This window comes from Hylobates moloch, unplaced genomic scaffold, assembly GCF_009828535.3.
Source record: "Hylobates moloch isolate HMO894 unplaced genomic scaffold, HMol_V3 SCAFFOLD_16, whole genome shotgun sequence".
Classification (NCBI taxonomy): Eukaryota; Metazoa; Chordata; class Mammalia; order Primates; family Hylobatidae; genus Hylobates; species Hylobates moloch.
In genome coordinates, this window is record NW_026652291.1 from 57,883,770 (window position 1) to 57,909,212 (window position 25,443).

At 42.2% G+C, this 25,443-nt stretch overlaps 1 protein-coding gene across 3 annotated transcripts; it reads right to left on the minus strand.

Annotated features, from left to right (window-relative positions):
* Positions 1-468: 468 nt before the first annotated feature.
* On the minus strand, positions 469-23,740 carry LOC116485062 (non-secretory ribonuclease). Of its 3 annotated transcripts, XM_032180308.2 has the most exons (4): positions 7,219-7,301; positions 6,273-6,481; positions 1,369-1,453; positions 469-1,138 (listed from the first exon to the last, which is right to left on the minus strand). In XM_032180308.2, the coding sequence occupies exon 4, from the start codon at positions 1,131-1,133 to the stop codon at positions 648-650; it is 486 nt and encodes a 161-aa protein (XP_032036199.1). In that variant the 5' UTR covers positions 1,134-1,138; positions 1,369-1,453; positions 6,273-6,481; positions 7,219-7,301; the 3' UTR covers positions 469-647. The 3 variants fall into 3 exon arrangements, with proteins under 3 accessions (XP_032036199.1, XP_032036197.1, XP_032036198.1); XM_032180306.2 differs by lacking the exons at positions 6,273-6,481; positions 7,219-7,301 and adding an exon at positions 23,198-23,740; XM_032180307.2 differs by lacking the exon at positions 7,219-7,301 and having other exon boundaries at positions 6,273-6,949.
* Between the last annotated feature and the right edge of the window lie 1,703 nt (positions 23,741-25,443).

Sequence of the window (25,443 nt, forward strand, 5' to 3'; positions counted from 1 at the left end):
CTACTCAGGAGGTGCAGGAAGGAGAATAGCTTGAACCTGGGAGGTGGAGTTTGCAGTGAGCCGAGATCTCGCCACGCACTCCAGTCTGGGCGACAGAGCGGGACTCTGTCTCAAAAAATAATATAAATAAAATAAAATAAAATAACAAATAAATATAAATGACTCTACAAGGAAGGACTAGGAAGCCCAACAGGATGACCTAGTTGTGAAGAGGGTTTAGAGGAGATGACTAAAGCTTGATCAAAGCAAGAGTCTTCGACAGTTGCTAGATACCGGTTGAGACCTCAGCTTCTCAGCCTAAAGCAGGGAGAGGGATAAGTCTGTGCTGCTTCATGACAGTAAGAGTCTCTTATCTTCAAATCTCTCTGTTTCCCACAAGTCTCAGGTTAGAGGAAAGAAAAATCTCTAGAGTGGATTGTCACTAAATGACAGCAGAGCGGCTAACGAAGACACACAGACACTTTCAGATGAATTTGCAAAGCAGTTTATTGCAGGTTTCACAAGGGACTTCAGCTCAGGAAAGCTGAAGGGGTATGGAGATTGATGAGGACAGATGCTGATACCCAGGGTACATGGAGAGATGGGATCTTGGCTATGATTGAGGAAGTTGGCAGATGAGTGATGACGAGGAGTATTGATACAGGAGCTTAGATGATTCTATCCAGGTGAACTGGAACTACTGGATACTGTGGAGGGTCCCGTCGTTGATCTCTGTTGTCACATGCAACTATATAGAACATGTTTGCTGGTGTCTGCGCATACCCGCAGTTTGAAATATTCTGTGGACTTGGAGTTGTGAGGTTACAGTGGATTAAAGGCACCTGGCTTCCACTTTGATGACAATTTTTGCGAGTTTTGTTACTAGGACATGTCATATTTGGGTTACCACAAACATTAACTACATTAGCAAAAGTGGTACGAAGAAAAGTATTTTGGTTTTTGCATCGCCGTTGATAATTGTTAATGACCCGCATTGCATTGGTGCATTGCTGGGAGGTCATATTGATGTGCTGGATTTCAAACCACTGAGCCCAGGTAAACTGTCGGGGTTTGGCATGGAGTGAGCCCTCCACACCCATAAGCCCCAACAGAAGAAGCAGACAAATTTGGGAAGTGAACAGTTTTGGAACCATGTTTCCTGTGAGAAAAGAAGAGAAGTAACTACTCCCCAATCCGGTCTTGGTTATGACACACACTGTAGTGTCTTACCCCACAGGCCCCTCTACTGCCACTCTGGGGTCCCATTTCCTTTACTTCCTGACCCCAAAGTGTGCCCCATCTCCTAAGCACTAACGTCAGCTCCCTTCTCCCTCAGTTGCTGCCCCATTGCTGCCCCTTCTGTCCCAGCTCCGGGGATTCTTGACTTACCCAGTCTCCGCGCTGTGGCTCCTGTGAGAATTGATCCAGCTGGTTGTTCTGGGGTTCAGGGGCAGCTGGTCTCTCCTTCTTGGAACTGTTTAAATAAAGCATCCCTTGGTGGGTTGGGCCAGCAGAGCCAGGAGGGAGGGACTGACTCTTGGCCATGCAGAAACCCACAGATTTGTACATACTCCACTTGTGCAATCAGCCTTTTTATTTGATGACTTGGCTGAGCAACGGATACCCAAGGACAGCCCTGCTGCTCTTTCTGCTATAAGGACTCTAATTCCAAGTCAGCCTGTGTAAGACAGAGTTTTGCCAGTTAGATCTGGACTCTGGATGAAAACTATACGCTGCCTGCAGAATGACCACAGATTTTATAACTGTCCTCTGGCAGGCCCCTAAATGACCAAAGTACATGAAGGCAGGCATAGTAGTTAGAACAAATAGAGCCACAGAGGGCTGTTTGCCCAGGAGGAACCCAGCTTCCCTTTCATTTTTAGTAATATCCTTGGTTCTCTCTCACACAAATGCTCTCCATCTCATCCACCACTCTTGCTGGAAACTTGACCTATTAATTTTTTGAGGCACAAGATTCTATAGATAATTAAAACAATCTGCTCCACATATTTGAGGGATTTTTTTCTTTACTCCTCTTGCATTGGATCCACTTTCTCTTAAGTCTTGCCCTGATTATTGCTTCCACTTGGTGTAAAGTTACACAACCTAAAAACACACAGAGGAAAGTTGTAAAATCTGGCAGAGAATGTGCATTCTGGCATGGACATTTGGTGTCATGAAAGATTCCAACCTAGCACTCGGTATTCCTGTGATCTTTTCAGCCTATGGTATTTTCTACAAAACAGTGTGTTCTGGGGTTGTCATTCATCTTCCTGGTAAGTTTCATTTGGTGATATTAACAAGAAAATTGTTCTGTATTTACAAAATGAACATTTAAGGACAGAGCACTGTATTCCTGAAAGTATAGAAGTCAAGTGTACAGTTTGATGCACAATCATACACTTATTCTTGGCCCTCAGAGACATACAGGAAGGTAATTGTAGACATGTAGTTGTATTACAGTGTGATAGAGGTAATAGCACTTGTGTGAACATGGTTTCACGGGGACGCTGAGGGTGAAGGAAATCACTTGGCTTGAGGGACAAGGAAGAATTAAAAAAAAAAAAAGTTTCATTTCAGCAGGGCCCTAAAGGATAAGCAGGGAGTTTTCAGGGACTTTAGGGAAGAAATGAGCATTCTGGGCACAGGGGATGATGTGGGGAAATTGTACAGAGGTGGGAAGTGAATTGCAGGGGTAAGACCTGGGTACTAAGAGATGTTAAATCTGGTCTAGTTTTGAGATTAGAAAGTTGATATTAGACCCTTAAATGATATCATATACCTTCCAACAGTTAATCTACATAATTTTTACTACCATCCAATTTTCCTGTCATTTAGAAATGCAATAATTTTGTCACTGTAGTCCTTAGGTAAATGTGGACACAGTGGTGATCTGGTGAGGACTCAGTGCACAGCTAATAGTGCTCTGCCTTGAAGTCCTGTTCTGGCCGACATTCATTAGCAGCTTTATCATGAGGTGAGGATTTTTTTTTCATGTATATTGTGTGGAGATCAGTTTTGTAGGTGATGAGAATGTAAAGGTGAATGATACATCGAGTATCCCCTCTGTGATGCTGACAGCCACACTGGGTAGAAAGACTTGCACTCAAGTGTCTATAGTATGAGGCAAAAGACATAGACTGCAGTCCCAGGGCATGTACTTGGCTAAACAGTGCCTCTTTTCAGCAAACACAGTGCTATTTATAATGTTTGGTTTGGAAGATAAAGTTTGACATTGGAATAGTTCACTCAAAGTTTTCTTTACTGTCTTATCTTTAAAAATCACATGATGGTGATTGGTGCACCGTGTCTCCGTTACTGTATTGTATCAATTAGAGCTGAGCAAAGCTGCCTCTGTGGAAGGGGCTCTAGCTCACGGCTGTTCTCTGACTCCATCTCTTCCTCCTGACTTTCATCCTGTCTGTTCAGTGATGACACCTGCCTGGCTTCTGGAGACATCTGTGCTTATGATGCATCAGACTTGTTGCAGTGTCTTAAGAAATAACTCAGACTATAACCTGCCCAATTTGCAACCATATTCATCCTTTAAAATTGTGAGGTTTTTTTTTTTTTTTTTTTTTTTTTTTTTTTTTTTTGAGATGCAGTCTTGCCGTTGTTGCCCAGGCTGGAGTGCAGTGGCATGATCTTGGGTCACTGCAACCTCTGCCTCCCAAGTTCAAGTGATTCTCCTGCGTCAGCATCTCGAGTAGCTGGGATTAGAGGCACCCTTCACAATGCCCAGCTAATTTTTGTATTTTTGGTAGAGACAGGGTTTCACCACGTTGGCCAGGCTGGTCTCAAACTCCTGACCTCAGGTGATCTGACCCCCTCGGCTTCCCAAAGTGCTGGGATTATAGGCATGAGCCACCACTCCTGATCACTAAAATTGCATTCAGAACATGCTCATAAGATTTTTCTGATTCTCCCTTGTGTAGATTTCCTGTGTACATTTCCAACTACTTTCATTTGCCTGCAGAACTGTAGAAAAGATCTATTTTGATATTTAGGAGCTTTGGGAGAAGAGTGTTTTATATGAAGCAGGAATAAAGTATAAGCCAACGTTAAACAAAATTTCTGTAACTTCAGCATGATTTTTTCTTGAACAGACACAAGCCATTTCTCCCGGGCTCTTTATTTTATTAGTATAACTTGTCTTGCAGCCTAATTTAATGACACATTTTCAGACCCAATCCACACTTCCACTGAGAGGAATAGTCAGAATTATGCCCCAGTATTAAGTCCTTTTTTGGAAACCGATGAACATTGTAAAATATTGTTCCAGACAAAGACTTCTGCATTTATGGTAAAAACCACTGTTGAGTACACTGGATTGATCAATGACTTTTTGCATAGCATTTATGTGCAAAAATATAATGTTTAATGCTTGCAATTTCTTCAGCCCCTGAGTATCCTTGCAATATTTGCTCATAACCTGCTGATGGGGAGGTACCAAACCATCAATACCTTCCTGCACACAGATTTCCCTCATGCAGCAGTGGCTATCTATGGGAAAGACAATGCAGACTATTTACTAGGTTGTTGCAAAGGTAATTGCGATTTTTGCCATTAAAAGTAATACAAGATTGTCATAATAATATGGTGCAGGTTAAATTGCACCGAATTGAGTAATATTTTACTTACCTAAGTTCTAAAGATATTTGGTGTACTGAGCTCTTCCTGGTCTCTTAAACCTCAGAAAGGTGGCCCTAGGCCTTCCCTCTTGTGTGGGGCCTCCTGCATGTCTCCCCTGAAAGCCATTAAATAAGTAGATCTGACACCTTTGATTAAGTTTCTGGCATGAAAGAGGAAAGAACTAAGCCTTTCTTCTTTTCCTCAACTATAACAAGTCCTTTACTTCTCTGGAAAGGGAAGAAATGGAAATAGAGCTCAGATGGAATTAGGGAGAGGTGTGTCTTAGGAGGGATGAAATAAAGGGTGTTTCCTAAGAAACGCCTGGCCTTATTTCTTTTTATTGATACATAATAGAGGTACATATTTTCAGGGTACATGTGATAATTTAATATATTCATATAATGTGTAAAGATCACATCAGGGAAATTGGGATATCCAATACCTTAAATATTTGCCTCTTCTTTATGTTAGAAACATTCAAATTATTCTCTTCTAGCTATTTTGAAGCGTACAGTTGATTATCATTAACTATAGTCATCCTCCTGATCTATCAAACACCAGGCCTTATTTCTTATATCATTTCTTATATTTGTACCCATTAAACATCCTCTGTTCATCCCCATTGCATTTTGAGCACATAGATGCATTTGCTAAGATTTCAGAGCTCACACAAAATGAATTATTATATAGGTTAGTGTCTCTTTAAATGAAGTTGTTATATAAGTTTTGTGTTACAGCGATGTCGGGTATAGATTTTGTATAGTCTTGTCCAGATACCAGCTCTGACATTTTCTATTTGAGACTCTTACTATAGGAGTTGTACAGGGCCAGGTGCAGTGACTCATGCCTGTAATCCCAGCACTTTTGGAGGCTGAGGTAGAGGGATCACTTCAGGCAAGGAGTTTGAGACCTGCCTGGCCAACATGGAGAAACCCCACCTCTACCAAAAACACAAAAATTAGGTCGGGCACGGTGGCTCATGCCTGTAATCTCAGCACTTTGGGAGGCTGAGGTGGGCGGATCATGAGGTCAGGAGATCGAGACCATCCTGGCTAACATGGTGAAACCCTGTCTCTACTAAAAATACACAAAATTAGCCAGGCATGGTGGCACGGGCCTATAGTCCCAGCTACTCGGGAGGCTGAGGCAGGAGAATCGCTTGAACTCAGGAGGCGGAGGTTACAGTGAGCCGAGATCACCTGCACTTCAGCCTGGGCGACAGAGTGAGACTCTGTCTCAAAACAAACAAACAAACAACAACAAAAAAAACAAAACACACACACACACACACACACACACAAATTAACTAGGCATGGTGGGGTGCACCTGTAATCCCAGCTACTCAGGAGGCTGAGGTAGGAGGATCACTTGAACCCGGGAGTCAGAAGCTGCAGTGAGCCAGTACTGCATCACTGCCCTCCAGACTGGGAGACAGAGAGAGATCCTGTCTCTTTAAAAAGAAAAAAAAAAGAGTTGGACGGTTATTCATCCTTTCTATGCCCCTGTTTTATAATCTATAAAATACAACAACACATACATTGGTTTGTAGGGGAAGTTTAACGTGGTAATTTTTGTGTGTGTGTATGTATGAAATAATGAAATATGTAGCATAAAACATTGCAAAAGGAAAAAAAAGTTTTGATGAGGACCATCAGTCTTACGCATCAAGGTGTTAGTGTAGCATCCGTTACTGCGCTATCTTCTCTGTGGTATTTACAATGAGACCGTATGCTTGTTTCCTTTCCTTATTTCCCATCGTGAAGGCATTAGAACTGGAGCTCAAGTTTTTGTCTCTTTTTGACCAAGTGCTGCTTAGGTGGACAGCAAGTCATTTTGATAGGCCCTCTGTTTCTCAGGGACCCTTCCCAATCTGAGATAGAAGAAATCACCTTTTACCATCTTGCATTTACTTGTGAAGTCAGAACAAAGGCAACTAGATCATCATGAAATCTATTTTTTCCATCAATTTGGTGGTAAATTTGAGGAACTGTCTTAGCAAATAATTAGAGCACCTTTTCATGATAAAAATACAGTACTTGCACGATTTAGTCTCTTTTATACAGAATTTGATGAATTTGGCCAAATCATTGACCTTGAGCTTCATTTTTTTCTACTGTCCTTGGATCCTTTATTCTTCTGTGAAAATATTTTCCAAGGTAGAATTGTTTAATTTACAGCCGTAGATGAAACTGAACACAAAATTATGAAATATGTACAACAGGTGGAAAGTGAAGTGACTGATGTTAGAAAGTACACATAAATAGTAAAAATTGTTCATTGTTATGCATTTCTTTTAATGGGAGTGAATAATTAACACATTAGTCCATAATGTTATGCATATTATTGCTTAGGACCATGTTGTATAAATGCAAGAGTGAATAAAACAGATAATATTAGTCAATAGTACAAATGGAATGGGGGCATGGTCCAGGGATGCCTGATGTCTGGGAAACCCTGAGATAGAAAGTCGGGTTTGCCGAAGTCAACAGCCTACTTGCCTACATTTCTCAATTTGTGATAATTCCTTTATTTTTCAACTATAGTCACTATGACTGATATTTTTTAGTAAATGGTACCTTTTCTTCAAAGGGATTCTTGGCCTCTTACCCTGTCAAGACATGCTCTTCCTTTGAAACCAGGATATTTTCCTTCATGGAGCATCATCCCTTACTCCATCTCTTTGAATCTCCTATTTGGCTCACATCCTTCCCTTAAGAGGAACAAGCTTGGTTGTCCATCTAAAGTAATGGGCTTAAAAAAATATATTAGAGTTTCACTCCAAACTCTGTTATTCACCAACACAGGACCTCAGACAAGGCACTTATCTTCTCTTTTCTACCAGGGAAATGTTAACATTCTTTGTTTCTTATATTACAAATACACAAACCTAGCAAGTCTGATGGTGGGACACCCTGCATCCTGAGCACAGGTGAAAGTCTATGGTGTCTCTAAAATAGTAGAGGCGAGGGTTACCTACAAGACAGTCCTGTTGTGAGTCTTAAAAAACATGCCTTGAATGAAATGGCTACCCCCATGTGGTGTTGGGTTGCTTCCTCTTTTCCAATGCTTAGTGAAAAATTACAGTGTATGTAAATGTTCAGTGATGCTGAGATTTTCTCAGCTAGACAGCACCTGCCAAACAAAGCTTCCTCTTGGATGTAATGAGTTTTGGGCCCCTTGATCACCTATTAGACTGGAGGTAGGCGAAGGGAAGGGAGATAACCAAGAAGAGGAGTTCCATTATTGTTGACTGAGAGTTATCTCACAGGCTATTAACCAGTCCTCTAATCTAGATCTCAGGGGCTTGAAATCATCCCATAGTCTCTACGCTAATGTTTTCTCTTGCTCCATTGAATAACAGTTCTAAATGACAGGACCTCACATCTTCCCTACAATGAAATTGGTTACAAGTGTGTGGTTTTTTTTTGCATAGTTTAAAAATAATGATGTAATCTGAATGTAGTAATTTTATTTCAGATAATTATGCTTTCTTCTGCCTAAATTCATAATGATTTAGGAAAATCAGATTTACACGGACGTACAGTGCACAAATGTCAACCAAATTTTCTTTACATCTTTTCCTACAGACACACACAGACACAGACACACACACACATGCTCCAGAGTATCGGATTTGTAAATAGTCTGAGCTGGAAGGAACTTCTGAAGACATTTACACCAAACCCCTCAGTTTCCAACTGAGGAAGAGTAATGGTAGAGTGATTTGTTAAGCACACTCAAAAAAATTAATGATGGAACTGAGTATTAGAAAATATCTTTTTGCAGCCAGGGACGGTGGCTCACACCTGTAATCTCAGCACTTCTGGAGGCCAAGGTACGTAGATCACTTGAGGTCAGGAGTTCGAGACCAGCCTGACCAACATGCTGAAACCCTGTCTACTAAAAATACAAAAACCAGCTGAGCGTGGTGGTGGGCGCCTGTAATCCCAGCTACTTGGGAGACTGAGGCATGAGAATTGCTTAAACCCGGGAGGCGGACGTTGCAGTGAGCCGAGATCGTGCCACTGCACTCCAGCCTGGGTGACAGAGACAGACCCCGTCTCAAGAAAAAAAAAAAAAATTAAGGAAAAGAAAATATCTTTTTACTTTGAGAATTATGTTAGTACTATGTGTATTCTATTAGTACAGTTCAAAACTGAGATGGGTGTGGAGATGTAGTGTTTAGCAAGATGACTATAGTTAGCAATATTGTATTGCATACTTGAAATGTACTAAAAGCGTAGACCACATGTGTTCTCAACACACAAAAAGAAAATGGTAACTATGTAAGATGACAGATATGTCAATTAGCTTCATTGTTATGATTATCTCACAATGCTTTTGTAAAGCAAAACATCAACTTGTACACCTTAAATATATACAAGTTTTATTTATCTATTATACCTCAAAGCTGTAAAAAATGAGAAGAGTGTATCTGTAATCAGTATAAACTTCCAAGAAAACCTGCTGGGCCAGAGTAGTGAAATGGGAAGAAAGAAAAGAGAGAGGGGCCAGGCGTGGTGGCTCACCCCTGTAATCCCAGCACTTTGGGAGGCCGAGGGGGGCAGATCACTTCAGATCAGGAGTTTGAGACTTGCCTGGCCAGCATGCTAAAACTCCATCTCTACTAAAAATAAAAAAATTATCTGGGAGTGGTGGCAGGTGACTGTAATCTCAGCTACTCGGGAGACTGAGGCAGGAGAATCGCTTGAACTTGGGAGATGGAGGTTGCAGTGAGCCAAGATTTCGCCAGTGCCCTCTAGCTTGGGCGAGAGGCGAGACTCTATCTCAAAAAAAGAAAAAGAAAAGAAAAGAGAGAATGATATGGAGATGAATATATAAGAGGGAAGGAGGATGTGGTGAAGTGAGTTGCTCAGATGGGTCCTTAGAGGAGCGAAGAGAGATGGAGACAAATGTGAGAAGTACTCAAGTCTGGGATATGATTAAGAGGAGAACACCATCATCACTGGCCATCAGAGAAAAGCAAATCAAAACCACAATGAGATACCATCTCACAGTAGTTAGAATGGCGATCATTAAAAAGTCAGGAAACAACAGGTGCTGGAGAGGATGTGGAGAAATAGGAACACTTTTACACTGTTGGTGGGACTGTAAACTAGTTCAACCATTGTGGAAGACAGTGTGGCGATTCCTCAAGGATCTAGAACTAGAAATACCATTTGACTCAGTGATCCCATTACTGGGTATATACCCAAAGGATTATAAATCATGCTGCTATAAAGACACATGCACACATATGTTTATTGAGGCACTATTCACAATAGCAAAGACTTGGAACCAACCCAAATGTCCATCAGTGATAGATGGATTAAGAAAATGTGGCACATATACACCATGGAATACTATGCAGCCATAAAAAAGGATGAGTTCATGTCCTCTGTAGGGACATGGATGAAGCTGGAAATCATCATTCTCAGCAAACTATCACAAGGACAGAAAACCAAACACTGCATGTTCTCACTCATAGGTGGGAATTGAACAAAGAGAACACTTGGACACAGGGCGGGAACACCACACACCGGGGCCTGTCGTGGGGTGGGAGTGTTGGGGAGGGATAGCATTAGGGGAAATACCTAATGTAAATGATGAGTTAATGGGTGCAGCAAACCAACACGGCACATGTTTACATATGTAACAAACCTGCACATTGTGCACATGTACCCTAGAACTTAAAGTATAATAAAAAATAATAATAGTAATAATTAAAATTTAAAAAAAGAGAACAGTATCTCCAGGCACTGAGACACAGATGCCCTACTCTCTTTCTCTTTATTCCCTCCACCGAGATGAAAACGTGACTCGGATGTGGACCCTTTTCCTGTTCACCTCCGGGACCCAGGAGTATTTTCCTCTAGACCCAGAAATTTGGATATCTCTTCAATGAATTGCCCAGACTCTTCCACCCCATCAACAGTGGTCATGAGGGACGCCTTTGCACTTGGAGTAAGACATTTCTCCCCTGACAGGGTTAACTTTCCATGCTCAGCAGCATTTGACAGAGTTGATTGCTCCATGCTCCTTGATGAAGCTGACCTGAGAATGAGCTTCTTGTGACAGAAACAGGATGAAAAGTCTGGTGAGCTCAGGCCTGGTGCCTTCAAGGCAGACAGTCTTGTCAAGGATGTGTGCTGAGTTACAGCACCCCACCCTTTCCTTATTATTTCTCCCACGTCCCTGGACTCATGTTCTCAGTCTTCTTCATTAGTTCTTCCCCTTTCTCTCTGGCCTCTTGATGGTGGAGATTCCTAGGGGTTAGCTATTCTTTCTTTTCTGTGGACATATGCACTCTCTTCATGATCATATCTAATCTCATGGCATTTGTTGGGGCTCAGCACACTATACTCCAAAGTATGGCACTTTGGCACGCTGAACTCTTTGAAATAAAGGAGATCGGAAGGCCTCAGAAGCAGCCTCCAGAACCAAGGTCTCTCTGACCTTCTCCTGCCTTCCAGTCTCTTGCTCCCCTCTCCCCAAATCAGCCATAAAATCTAGAAATATTACTCTAGTCTTCCCTCTGCCATTTTGTGTAGGAGCTGGCCATAAAGAAATTATCTGACCTACTTTGTCTGATAGTAGGACATAAGACTGATTCCAGAGGGAGTCTTGTTGTATAGTTGGGAGGGATAATTCCTATACAGAGAGGCCAAGAAAAATGTAAACAGACAGGCCGTGCTGGGTTCCTCCCTCAGCCTATTACTATCAAATCATACCCTTTTGTCCAATTACATTGCTACATGGCTGTCCATCCTTCACTGAACCTGAGCATCAATCTGGACAGTGTTCCCTGGGCCTTTGGGTCTTCATTTCTGAAGGCTTCTGAGTCACATAAAACTTTAAGTAAATTTGCTACACTTTTCTCTTGTTAACCTGTCTTTTGCTACAGGAGTGTCAGACCCTTATGAGGGGAGAGGAGAGATACCATACTTCTACCTCTACACATTTAATATAATCAGTTTTCTAACAATGCCCAAATCTTCAGTACACCTCTCTCTCCTGAACCCTATACTTGTACAGCAACGTCCTATGTGACATTTCTTCTTAAATGTCTAATAACTGTATCAAACCTAGTATGTCCCCAGGAAACACTGATCATCTTTCCTACTCTTCCCCCAAAATTGTTCCTCCCTCAATATTCCTCATCTCAGGAGAAGGTAAGTCCATTGTCTCTAATTCTTGAATAATCTTCTTTATCCCACATCCATCCTGTCAGGGAAGTCTGTTTCTGCCTTCAAATCACACACAGAATCTGGCCACTTCTCATGGTCTTCACTGCTACCACTGTTCTGAGGCTCCATCACCTTTCACTAGAATGACTGGAAAAGCATTCTCACTGGCCTTCCTGCTTCCACCACTGATAGCCCAAGCAGCTAGAGGGTCCTTTTAAAACATAAGTCAGATCATGAAACTCTACTCAAAATCTTTTAGTGCTTCTTCATTTCACCCTGAGTAAAATGAAATCATTATAAAATCTCATGTGCTCTTACATGATCCATATTCCCAAACCATTTGCTTTTCAAAACTAATCTCCTACTCTTCTTCCCAATCAATTTGCTCTAGTTCCCTGGCCTCTTAGCTATACCTTAAAGACATGAAGCATATCCCTACCTCAGGGCCACCCTAACCACACTGCACCCACAATGTGCATAGCTAACTTCCTCCCTCTCTCTAAGTCTTTGCTTAAAAATAGTTTTCTTGGCTGGGCGTGGTGGCTCACGCCTGTAATCCTAGTACTTTGTAGACCAAGGTGGGCGGATCATGAGGGCAGGAGATTGAGATCATCCCGGCCAACATGGTGAAACCTCGTCTCTACTAAAAATACAAAAATTAGCTGGGCATGGCGGCTCTTGCCTGTAATCCTAGCTATGCGGGAGGCTGAGGCAGGAGAATCACTTGAACCTGGGAGGTGGAGGTTGCAGTGAGCCGAGATTGCACCATTACACACCAGCCTGGTGACAGAGCTAGACTCTGTCTCCAATAATAATAATGATAATAATAATAATAATTTTCTCAAGGAGATCTATTTTGACTATTTTAAAATGCTACCCATGGCTAGGTGTGGTGGTTCACGTCTGGAACCTCAGCACTTTGGGAGACCAAGGTGAGAGGATCACTTAAGCCCAGGAGTTCAAGACCAGCCTGGGCAACATAGCAAGACCTTGTCTCTACCAAGAAAAAAAAAAAAAAAGAAAAGAAAATGATAATAAATTTAAAAAATTAAATTAAAGGCCACCCATATGAAAATGAATAAACAACACTCATGGATTTCTAATCAAAAATTCTCTATAATCTTCTTTCGGCCACTTAGCACAACTGAAACCACTTACTCCGAAGTACTTGATATTTTCTGATGGCCTAAGAACATGAATGTACAGTTAAACTATCCTAAGCAATAACGAATTGTTATGGCTTAATGAGCAGCTTATCAGAACGCGGATGATGAAAACAGAACGTGGTTTCTCTGTATTTTCCTGTTTCTTTCTCCTCTATCATAGTCCCACTGTCAGGCAGATGTTCCTTGTATATCTGTAAGATGACAGCAGCAACTTCACACCTTCCATTCTCTCAAGATGAAGTCCTGCTTTCATCTCCCAATATTCCTAACAAATGTCTCTGACTGGGACAAGTGCCCATCCCATCTAAAGAGACACACACACTGAGTAGCTCATTACTGGAGCTAGGGTGGAGCCAGTCCATCCAAGCCACAGACTGGAGCAAGGTGGAGGATTGGTTTTTCAAATAAAACAGGAATATGGTTTTCAAAAAGACTAGCTCATCTCCACACAACCAGTATTCCCCATCCCAATGTCTGTACTTGCATTGTCCTCTAGTGGGCCACAGCTCCACCGTCACTTTACCCACCTTTGCACCTGCTAAGAGGGGGTCCTCCCCCTCTGGTACCAGAACCACTGGACTGAGAGTTCCTGAGAGAAAGGGGCTATGTCTTGGTTATCTTTGGGTCCATCTCCCAGCCCCATTCTGGCACAGGGTAGGCTTCCTTAAATGTGTGCCCACGTGATATTTTTAGGCTGTCCTGCATGATGCCTCTTCTTTTGGTTACTCAGCATCTCTTGAGCAGCCAACACCCAATTATCATAGTCTTTCTAGGACTCATTGCTAATTTCCACATCCCACTTCTCTGGCCCATACATCTAAATATGATATTTCAGTATAGTATTATTAATGTTGCTGCTGTTTTCTAATAAGAAAATAAAGTGTTTTAGGCCCAGTTTTGGGACTGACCTTTTTTTCTCCTTGCAAGTTTGTTGACACTGGTGCCAATCACTGATGAGAGTTTGCACAAGTTCCTGGGCCTCATCTAACTCATTTTTGGGAAACTCTGTGTTAGATTTCTCTCTACTTTCATATTTCAACTGTACTGTGTCTATTCTTGTCTTATCTGTGACAAAGATGAAACTGGCAACACCATTTACATTGCTGTGGCCGTAGTAACTAGCTGCCCTCAGGCTTATGCTCACCCTTGCATGGTGTAGAGTTGATGCTGAGAAGTGACAGCTCAGGTAGGAACTATAGTTCCCTACCTGAAGGCCATGCCAGTGAAAAATGGCCAAGGCAGTTAAGAAAGTGTGCTTCTCCCCCTTCTATTCTGTTTGCCAGCTATATGAAATGGATGAGGAAATGACCCAACCAGAAGATGGAAGTAATCTGTCTCTGAATAACACATGGAACAAGGCTGCCTGTCAATGAGCAATACTAGGCTTTTATGTAACAAGATATTGTTTTCCGTTTTATATATACTCTGGTAGAACAAACTCTCTCACCTTGTTTTTTAGTTTGTTTTTTTGAAGGTGTCTTTGCTATTCTTATACATCTATATATCTTCTAGAATCAGTAAGTTCCCAAAATAAGCAAACAAAGACTTGGTTGAGAATTTGATTGGAATTGTTCTAAATCTAAAACTACCCTTGCAAATATCATGACAGTAAGAGAAATCTGACACAGTTGACTCCATCTTGCTTCTAACCTCCAAGCTGTCCTTGGTCATTCCTGGGCATAGGCCAAGCTACTTTGGGTGGAAGTTATAGTTCAAATTTAAAGTGAGGATGATAGTAGTCCTTCCCAAAACTTTGTAAAACTAATGAAAGTCTGCAAGGTTAGGATTACGAAAGGCGCCTGAATTCTGATAAAATGTATTTTCTATAATCCCTTTCTGCTTAAGGGTCACGTGGCCAGAAGTCACAAGATTTGTCACTTCTCCAATTGCTCCTACAGATAACATTACTACTGTGGAACCTAAGTTTGGTCTTTTGAGATGGTTTTTTTTCAGACTTTTGCATTCTGGCAACCTATGGAACCAGGACTCATAACTCAACCAGTCCTGTTGTTCCACCCAGAGGCTGACTCAGCCTATAAGGATTGTTTTTCACACTCCTATGAATTCATCCCCAGCCAGTCAGCAGCACCCATTCTCTAGCCACATGCTCACCAAACTATCCTTGAAAAACCCTAACCTCCTGGCCGGGCGTGGTGGCTCACACCTATAATTCCAGCACTGTGGGAGGCCAAGGCGGGTGGATCACAAGGTCAGGAGTTCGAGATCAACCTGGCCAACATGATGAAACCCTGTCTCTACTAAAATACCTAAAAATAGCCAGCCGTGTTGGTGCGTGCCTGTAGTCCCAGCTACTTGGGAGGCTGAGGCAGGGGAATCACTTGAACCTGGGAGGGGGAGGTTTCAGTGAGCCAAGATCATGCCACTACACTCCAGCCTGGAGAGAGAGTGAGACTTTCTCTCAAAAAAAAAAAAAACAAAAAGCAAAAAACAAAAAACCCCTAGCCTCCAAGACTGCTGGGAGAGTGATTTGAGTAACAGCTCTATTTCCGGTGGTCTCAGTGAACTGATTTTGTCTGTGCAGCAGGCAGGAAGAACCCATCAGGCAATTACAAATCTATAGGTCGATTTGCAGAAAAATTGCTATATCTAAATTAGTGAGTCTTACAATCTATAAACATGCTATACCTTTCTATTTACCTTAATGTCTCACAATAAAGTTTTGTACTTTTGTCCATAAAGTTCTTTATCTTTTCCTGGCTTTTCTCCTTATGAACTTAATATTTTAATAGTATTGCAAATTGTATCATTTTAACATTTCAGTTTCTGCCTGTTGCTGGGGTCAGGGCTCAGAAGGCACCACTCCGAAATATTCCTCTCTAGCATATTGATTATTTACTATTTATCTGGAAAAACTGCCCGCACAGGAGTTAGCTCTGAAAAGCTGCCGTTTTGTAAAAGAAATTCAGATCTATAAAGGAAATTTTCACTGGTAAAAGTGTTTTTGATCAGGAAGAGAGCTGCTCCAAGACAATTTCTTTTTTTTTTTTTTTTTATTATACTTCAGGGTTTTAGGGTACATGTGCACAATGTGCAGGTTTGTTACATATGTATCCATGTGCCATGTTGATTTCCTGCACCCATTAACTCGTCATTTAGCATTAGATGTATCTCCTAATGCTGTCCCTCCCCCCTCCCCCCACCCCACAACAGTCCCCGGAGTGTGATGTTCCCCTTCCTGTGTCCATGAGTTCTCATTGTTCAATTCCCACCTATGAGTGAGAACATGCGGTGTTTGGTTTTTTGTCCTTGCGATAGTTTACTGAGAATGATGTTTTCCAGTTTCATCCATGTCCCTACAAAGGACACGAACTCATCATTTTTTATGGCTGCATAGTATTCCATGGTGTATATGTGCCACATTTTCTTAATCCAGTCTATCGTTGTTGGACATTTGGGTTGGTTCCAAGTCTTTGCTATTGTGAATAGTGCCGCAATAAACATACGTGTGCATGTGTCTTTATAGCAGCATGATTTATAGTCCTTTGGGTATATACCCAGTAATGGGATGGCTGGGTCAAATGGTATTTCTAGTTCGAGATCCCTGAGGAATCGCCACACTGACTTCCACAATGGTTGAACTAGTTTACAGTCCCACCAACAGTGTAAAAGTGTTCCTATTTCTCCACATCCTCTCCAGCACCTGTTGTTTCCTGATTTTTTAATGATGGCCATTCTAACTGGTGTAAGATGGTATCTCACTGTGGTTTTGATTTGCATTTCTCTGATGGCCAGTGATGATGAGCATTTCTTCATGTGTTTTTCGGCTGCATAAATGTCTTCTTTTGAGAAGTGTCTGTTCATGTCCTCTGCCCACTTTTTGATGGGGTTGTTTGTTTTTTTCTTGTAAATTTGTTTGAGTTCATTGTAGATTCTGGATATTAGCCCTTTGTCAGATGAGTAGGTTGCAAAAATTTTCTCCCATTCTGTAGGTTGCCTGTTCACTCTGATGGTAGTTTCTTTTGCTGTGCAGAAGCTCTTTAGTTTAATGAGATCCCATTTGTCGATTTTGGCTTTTGTTGCCATTGCTTTTGGTGTTTTAGACATGAAGTCCTTGCCCACGCCTATGTCCTGAATGGTATTGCCTAGGTTTTCTTGTAGGATTTTAATGGTTTTAGGTCTAACATATAAGTCTTTAATCCATCTTGAATTAATTTTTGTCTAAGGTGTAAGGAAGGGATCCAGTTGCAGCTTTCTACATATGGCTAGCCAGTTTTCCCAGCACCATTTATTAAATAGGGAATCCTTTCCCCATTTCTTGTTTTTGTCAGGTTTGTCAAAGATCAAATAGTTGTAGATATGCGGCATCATTTCTGAGGGCTCTGTTCTGTTCCATTGATCTATATCTCTGTTGTGGTACCAGTACCATGCTGTTTTGGTTACTGTAGCCTTGTAGTATAGTTTGAAGTCAGGTAGCGTGATGCCTCCAGCTTTGTTCTTTTGGCTTAGGATTGACTTGGCGATGCGGGCTCTTTTTTGGTTCCATATGAACTTTAAAGTAGTTTTTTCCAATTCTGTGAAGAAAGTCATTGGTAGCTTGATGGGGATGGCATTGAATCTATAAATTACCTTGGGCAGTATGGCCATTTTCACGATATTGATTCTTCCAACCCATGAGCATGGAATGTTCTTCCATTTGTTTGTATCCTCTTTTATTTCATTGAGCAGTGGTTTGTAGTTCTCCTTGAAGAGGTCCTTCACATCCCTTGTAAGTTGGATTCCTAGGTATTTTATTCTCTTTGAAGCAATTGTGAATGGGAGTTCGCTCATGATTTGGCTCTCTGTTTGTCTGTTATTGGTGTACAAGAATGCTTGTGATTTTTGTACATTAATTTTGTATCCTGAGACTTTGCTGAAGTTGCTAATCAGCTTAAGGAGATTTCGGGCTGAGACAATGGGGTTTTCTAGATATACAATCATGTCATCTGCAAACAGGGACAATTTGACTTCCTCTTTTCCTAATTGAATACCCTTTATTTCCTTCTCCTGCCTGATTGCTCTGGCCAGAACTTCCAGCACTATGTTGAAAAGGAGCGGTGAGAGAGGGCATCCCTGTCTTGTGCCAGTTTTCAGAGGGAATGCTTCCAGTTTTTGCCCATTCAGTATGATATTGGCTGTGGGTTTGTCATAGATAGCTCTTATTATTTTGAGATACGTCCCATCAATACCTAATTTATTGAGAGTTTTTAGCATGAAGAGATGTTGAATTTTGTCAAAGGCCTTTTCTGCATCTATTGAGATAATCATGTGGTTTTTGTCTTTGGTTCTGTTTATATGCTGGATTACATTTATTGATTTGCGTATGTTGAACCAGCCTTGCATCCCAGGGATGAAGCCCACTTGATCATGGTGGATAAGCTTTTTGATGTGCTGCTGGATTTGGTTTGCCAGTATTTTATTGAGGACTTTTGCATCAATGTTCATCAAGGATATTGGTCTGAAATTCTCTTTTTTGGTTATGTCTCTGCCAGGTTTTGGTATCAGGATGATGCTGGCTTCATAAAATGTGTTAGGGAGGATTCCCTCTTTTTCTATTGATTGGAATAGTTTCAGAAGGAATGGTACCAGTTCCTCCTTGTACCTCTGGTAGAATTCAGCTGTGAATCCATCAGGTCCTGGACTCTTTTTGGTTGGTAAGCTATTGATTATTGCCACAATTTCAGAAGCTGTTATTGGTCTATTCAGAGATTCAACTTCTTCCTGGTTTAGTCTTGGGAGGGTGTATTTGTCGAGGAATTTATCCATTTCTTCTAGATTTTCTAGCTTATTTGCATAGAGGTGTTTGTAGTATTCTCTGATGGTAGATTGTATTTCTGTGGGATCGGTGGTGATATCCCCTTTTTCGTTTTTTATTGCATCTATTTGATTCTTCTCTCTTTTCTTCTTTATTAGTCTTGCTAGCGGTCCATCAATTTTGTTGATCTTTTCAAAAAACCAGCTCCTGGATTCATTAATTTTTTGAAGGGTTTTTTGTGTCTCTATTTCCTTCAGTTCTGCTCTGATTTTAGTTATTTCTAGCCTTCTGCTAGCTTTTGAATGTGTTTGCTCTTGCTTTTCTAGTTCTTTTAATTGTGATGTTAGGGTGTCAATTTTGGATCTTTCCTGCTTTCTCTTGTGGGCATTTAGTGCTATAAATTTCCCTCTACACACTGCTTTGAATGTGTCCCAGAGATTCTGGTATGTTGTGTCTTTGTTCTCGTTGGTTTCAAAGAACATCTTTATTTCTGCCTTCATTTCATTATGTACCCAATAGTCATTCAGGAGCAGGTTGTTCAGTTTCCATGTAGTTGAGCGGTTTTGAGTGAGTTTCTTAATCCTGAGTTCTAGTTTGATTGCACTGTGGTCTGAGAGACAGTTTGTTATAATTTCTGTTGTTTTACATTTGCTGAGGAGAGCTTTACTTCCAACTATGTGGTCAATTTTGGAATAGGTGTGGTGTGGTGCTGAAAAAAATGTATATTCTGTTGACTTGGGGTGGAGAGTTCTGTAGATGTCTATTAGGTCCACTTTATGTAGAGCTGAGTTCAATTCCTGGATATCCTTGTTAACTTTCTGTCTCGTTGATCTGTCTAATGTTGACAGTGGGGTGTTAAAATCTCCCATTATTATTGTGTGGGAGTTTAAGTCCCTTTGTAGGTCACTGAGGACTTGCTTTATGAATCTGGGTGCTCCTGTGTTGGGTGCATATATATTTAGGATAGTTAGCTCTTCTTGTTGAATTGATCCCTTTACCATTATGTAATGGCCTTCTTTGTCTCTTTTGATCTTTGTTGGTTTAAAGTCTATTTTATCAGAGACTAGGATTGCAACCCCTGCCTTTTTTTGTTTTCCAGTTGCTTGATAGATCTTCCTCCATCCCTTTATTTTGAGTCTATGTGTGTCTCTGCACGTGAGATGGGTTTCCTGAATACAGCACACTGATGGGTCCTGACTCCTTATCCAGTTTGCCAGTCTGTGTCTTTTGATTGGAGCATTTAGCCCATTTACATTTAACGTTAATATTGTTATGTGTGAATCTGATCCTGTCATTATGATGTTAGTTGGTTATTTTGCTCATTAGTTGCTATAGTTTCTTCCTAGCCTCGATGGTCTTTACAATTTGGCATGTTTTTGCAGTGGCTGGAACCGGTTGTTCCTTTCCATGTTTAGTGCTTCCTTCAGGAGCTCTTTTAGGGCAGGCCTGGTGGTGACAAAATCACTCAGCGTTTGCTTGTCTGTAAAGTATTTTATTTCTCCTTCACTTATGAAGCTTAGTTTGGCGGGATAGCAAATTCTGGGTTGAAAATTCTTTTCTTTAAGAATGTTGAATATCGGCCCCCACTCTCTTCTGGCTTGTAGAGTTTCTGCTGAGAGATCAGCTGTTAGTCTGATGGGCTTCCCTTTGTGGGTAACCCGACCTTTCTCTCTGGCTGCCCTTAACATTTTTTCCTTCATTTCAACTTTGGTGAATCTGACAATTATGTGTCTTGGAGTTGCCCTTCTCGAGGAGTATCTTTGTGGCGTTCTCTGTATTTCCTGAATCTGAATGCTGGCCTGCCTTGCTAGATTGGGGAAGTTCTCCTGGATAATATCTTGCAGAGTGTTTTCCAACTTGGTTCCATTCTCCCCATCATTTTCAGGTACACCAATCAGACGTAGGTTTGGTCTTTTCACATAGTCCCAAATTTCTTGGAGGCTTTGTTCATTTCTTTTTATTCTTTTTTCTCTAAACTTCCCTTGTCTCTTCATTTCATTCATTTCATCTTCCATCAGTGATACCCTTTCTTCCAGTTGATCGCATCTGCTACTGAGGCTTCTGCAATCTTCGCGTAGTTCTCGAAACTTGGCTTTCAGCTCCATCAGCTCCTTTAAGCCCTTCTCTCCATTGGTTATTCTAGTTATCCATCCTTCTAATTTTTTTTCAAAGTTTTTAACTTCTTTGCTATTGTTTTGAATTTCCTCTCGTAGCTCAGAGTAGTTTGATCGTCTGAAGCCTTCTTCTCTCAACTCATCAAAGTCATCCTCCATCCAGCTTTGTTCCGTTGCTGGTGAAGAACTGCGTTCCTTTGGAGGAGGAGAGGTGCTCTGTTTTTTAGAGTTTCCAGTTTTTCTGCTCTGTTTTTTCCCATCTTTGTGGTTTTATCTACTTTTTGTCTTTGGTGATGGTGATGTACAGATGGGTTTTGGGTGTTGAAGTCCTTTCTGTTTGTTAGTTTTCCTTCTACCAGACAGGACCCTCAGCTGCAGGTCTGTTGGAGTTTACTAGAGGTCCGCTCCAGACCCTGTTTGGCTGGGTGTCAGCAGCGGTGGCTGCAGAACAGTGGATTTTCGTGAGACCACAAATTCAGCTGTCTGATAGTTCCTCTGAAAGTTTTGTCTCAGAGGAGTACCCGGTTGAATGAGGTGTCAGTCTGACCCTACTGGGGGGGTGCCTCCCAGTTAGGCTGCTCAGGGGTGAGGGACCCACTTTAGGAGGCAGTCTGTCCATTCTCAGATCTCCAGCTGCGTGCTGGGAGAACCACTACTCTCTTCAAAGCTGTCAGTCAGACAGGGGCATTTAAGTCTGTGGAGGTTCTTTGCTGAGTTTTTGTTTGTCTGTGCCCTGCCCCCAGAGGTGGAGCCTACAGAGGCAGGCAGGCCTCCTTGAGCTATGGTGGGCTCCACCCAGTTCGAGCTTCCTGGCTGCTTTGTTTACCTAAGCAAGCCTGGGCAATGGCGGGCGCCCCTCCCCCAGCCTCGCTGCCGCCTTGCAGCTTGATCTCAGACTGCTGTGCTAGCAATCAGCGAGACTCCGTGGGCATAGGACCCTCCGAGCCAGGTGCGGGACACAATCTCCTAGTGTGCCGTTTTCCAGGCCCGTTGGAGAAGCGCAGTATTAGGATGGGACTGACCCGATATTCCAGGTGCCGTCTGTTTCCCCTTTCTTTGACTAGGAAAGGGAACTCCCTGACCCCTTGCACTTCCCGAGTGAGGCAATGCCTCGCCCTGCTTCGGCTCGCGCACAGTGCGCTTCACCGTCTGTCCTGCACCCACTGTTAGGCACTCCCTAGTGAGATGAAACCGGTACCTCAAGCAGAAATGCAGAAATCACCAGTCTTCTGTGTCGCTGGGGCTGGGAGCTGGAGACCGGAGCTGTTCCTATTCGGCCATCTTGGCTCCACCCCCCCTTTTTTTTTTTTTTTTTTGAGACGGAGTCTCGCTCTGTCGCCCAGGCTGGAGTGCAGTGGCGCAATCTCGGCTCACTGCAAGCTCCGCCTCCCGGGTTCACGCCATTCTCCTGCCTCAGCCTCTCCGAGTAGCTGGGACTACAGGCGCCCGCCACTACGCCCGGCTAATTTTTTTTGTATTTTTAGTAGAGACGGGGTTTCACCGTGGTCTCGATCTCCTGACCTCGTGATCCGCCCGCCTCGGCCTCCCAAAGTGCTGGGATTACAAGCGTGAGCCACCGCGCCCGGCCGCTCCAAGACAATTTCTATCACCTGAGAGACTCTTATCTGCATAACAAGGCAACCTTTATTTACCATGTATTTACTATATGTTTCCTCCTCTCATGCTCCCATAACTTGCACCACCACCCTCCAGAAGCCCCAAGCCTCTGTTTCTCTTTGTAGCTTAAGATGCTATACAAGCTTTATTCATCTGGCCTTTCTTTGAGTCTCATATTTTTGTGGGACTCCTGTGTATACATACATAATTTAATATAGTTTTTCTCATGTTAATCAGTCTTATGTAATTTAACTTGTAGCCCAGCCACAAAAAACCTAAAAGGGTGGAAGGAAGTCGTTTTCCCCTCCTCTGTGCTGAAATATAAAAATAAATAAACCATATGCCAATTTTATATCTAGCAATTATTAATCTAAATAATTAATTTGCATGTGTAGGGGCAAAGGGGAATTTCCCTTTCCCTTTAAGGTTTGAGTTTGTTGAAATTAACCGATGGAAGATTAGCTGGAGAAAAAGGCAAGTTTATTGTATTCATGGGGGAATGATGAGAGAGTGACTACCCAGTAACCCAGCGAGGTTCAGAATCTATATAGCCTTCTTCACAGGAGAGAGATGGGGGAATGTAGGCAATTTTGAGGAGTAGGAAATTGTTTTTAGGAGAATTGAATGGGCCCAAAGAACAGGCCATAGTTTGTGAATTATACTCTTTGGAAACTCTTTGGAATATGACAAAGAATAGACAACAGCTTCTGACTAAGTCTGCCTAGGTGTGGTGACATCCCTCAGTCTTACCTTCTGCCATGAGTTTAATCTTCCCCGGTTAAGAAAATCTCAGAGAGGTGATCAAAGTCCACTGGGTTCTTTCTGGAGGAGCTTTGGATAAGGTAACTTCAGGCGGGAAGAGTTTCGTCCTGCACTTGGGGGCAAAACAGGAGAAGTTAAGAAAGTCCTTCGTTCTGAGGCTGATTCTAACACCCTTTCATTTTCTTTAGTTCAAAGACCTTAGTATTGGAGGGTGAGGGGGAAGTGAATGGTTAATGGGTAAAAAAATATAATGATTAGGCCGGGCGTGGTGGCTCACACCTGTAATCCTAGCACTTTGGGAGGTTGAGGCGTGCGGATCACCTGAGGTCAGGTGTTGGAGATCAGCGTGGCCAACATGGCTAAACACCATTCCTACTAAAAATACAAAAATTAGCTGGGCATGGTGGTGCATGCCTGTAATCCCAGCTGGTTGAGAGACTGAGGCAGGAGAATCACTTGAACCCAGGAGGCACAGGTTGCAGTTAGCTGAGATCATGGCACTACACTCCAGCCTGGGTGACAGAGGAAGACTCTGTCTCAAAAAAAAAAAAAAAAAAAGAATGAATAAGATCTAGTATTTGATAGCACAAATATAGGATGACTATAGTCAATAATAATTTTATTGTACATTTTAAAATAACTAAAAGAGTATAATTGGCTTCTTTGTAACATAAAGGATAAATGCTTGAGGGGGTGGGTATCCCATTTACCCTGATGTGATTAGGCCCTGAATGCCTGTATCAAAATAGCTCATGTACTCCATAAATATATACAACAAATTTGTACCCACACAAATATTTTTTAAAAATTTAAAAACAAACAAGCAACAGAAAAAGCCCAGAGTGCTCCTCATTCCAAAGCACCATAGTTTGAGGTATTGTTTCTGAGTCCCGACGCATTGTTTTCAGATTTTTCAATGTACACTATTATATCTGTAAATAGTGACAGTTTTGTTCCCTCTTTTCCAATTTTAAAACTCTATGATGGCCAGGCATGGTGGCTCATGCCTGTAAATCCCAGCACTTCGGTAGGCCGAGGCGGGTGGATCACCTGAGGTCAGGAGTTAGAGACCAGCCTGACCAACAGGGTGAAACCCTGTCTCTACTAAAAATACAAAATTAGCTGGGTGTGGTGGCACATGCCTGTAATCCCAGCTATTCAGGAGGCTGAGGCAGGAGAATCCTTGAATCCCGGAGGCGGAGATTGCAGTGAGCCAAGATTGCACTGTTGCCCTCCAGCCTGGGCAACAGGAGCAAAACTCCATCTCAAAAAAAAAAAAAAAAAAAGGAAGAAGAAGAAAAGAAAAATACATTCTTTTGCAATTTGCAAACTGCCATTTCAAAAATCACAGTCTATATAGGAGACTTTGTGTGAAATTTCTTTTTTTTTTTTTAATTGAGACAGAGTCTTGCTCTGTCACCCAGGCAGGAGTACAGTGGCGTGATCTCAGCTCACTACAACCTCTACATCCAGGTTTCAGGTGATTCTTCTGCCTCAGCCTCCCGAGTAGCTGGGATTACAGGTGCCTGCCACCATGCCTGGTTGATTTTTATATTTTTGCAGAGATGGGGCTTGTCCATGTTGGCCAGGCTGGTCTCGAACTCCTGACTTTACGTGATCTGTCCCCATCGGCCTCCAAAAGTGCTGGGATTACAGGCATGAGCCACCACGCCCGGCCTTTGTGTGACATTCCTAAACCACAGTTTGTTCTCAGTTATTGAAAATAACACGTATGACATACCTGGTTATAAAAGGTATCCTTTACAACCACAGGGACAGCATAATTGGTCTGTGTGGTTGAGTGTCCTCTCTCCCCACATCCCACACCTTTGGGAATGTGATAAAATCACCCTGATAGGGAAGGCTGATTAGATCAATATGGCATTACTGGTTTATGAATTTTTTTTTTTTTTTGAGACGGAGTCTCTGTCGCTTAGGCTGGAGTGCAGTGGCCTGATCTTGGCTCACTTCATCCTCCCCCTCCCAGGTTCAAGCGATTCTCCTGCCTCAGCTTCCGGAGTAGCTGGGACTACAGGCGCCCGCCACCACTCCCGGCTAATTTTTGTATTTTTAGTAGAGACGGGGTTTCACCGTGTTAGCCAGGATAGTCTTGATCGCTTGACCTTGTGATCCGCCCGCCTTGGCCTCCCAAAGTGCTGGGATTACGGGCGTCAGCCAGCACACCCGTCCGGTTTATGACTTCTACCAGCTCACGGTAGTCTCCTGTCTACATA

Excerpts from the sequence above, each read along its gene's own strand:
- LOC116485062 (XM_032180306.2), bottom strand. The coding sequence starts at position 1,133 with ATGGTTCCAAAACTGTTCACTTCCCAAATTTGTCTGCTTCTTCTGTTG.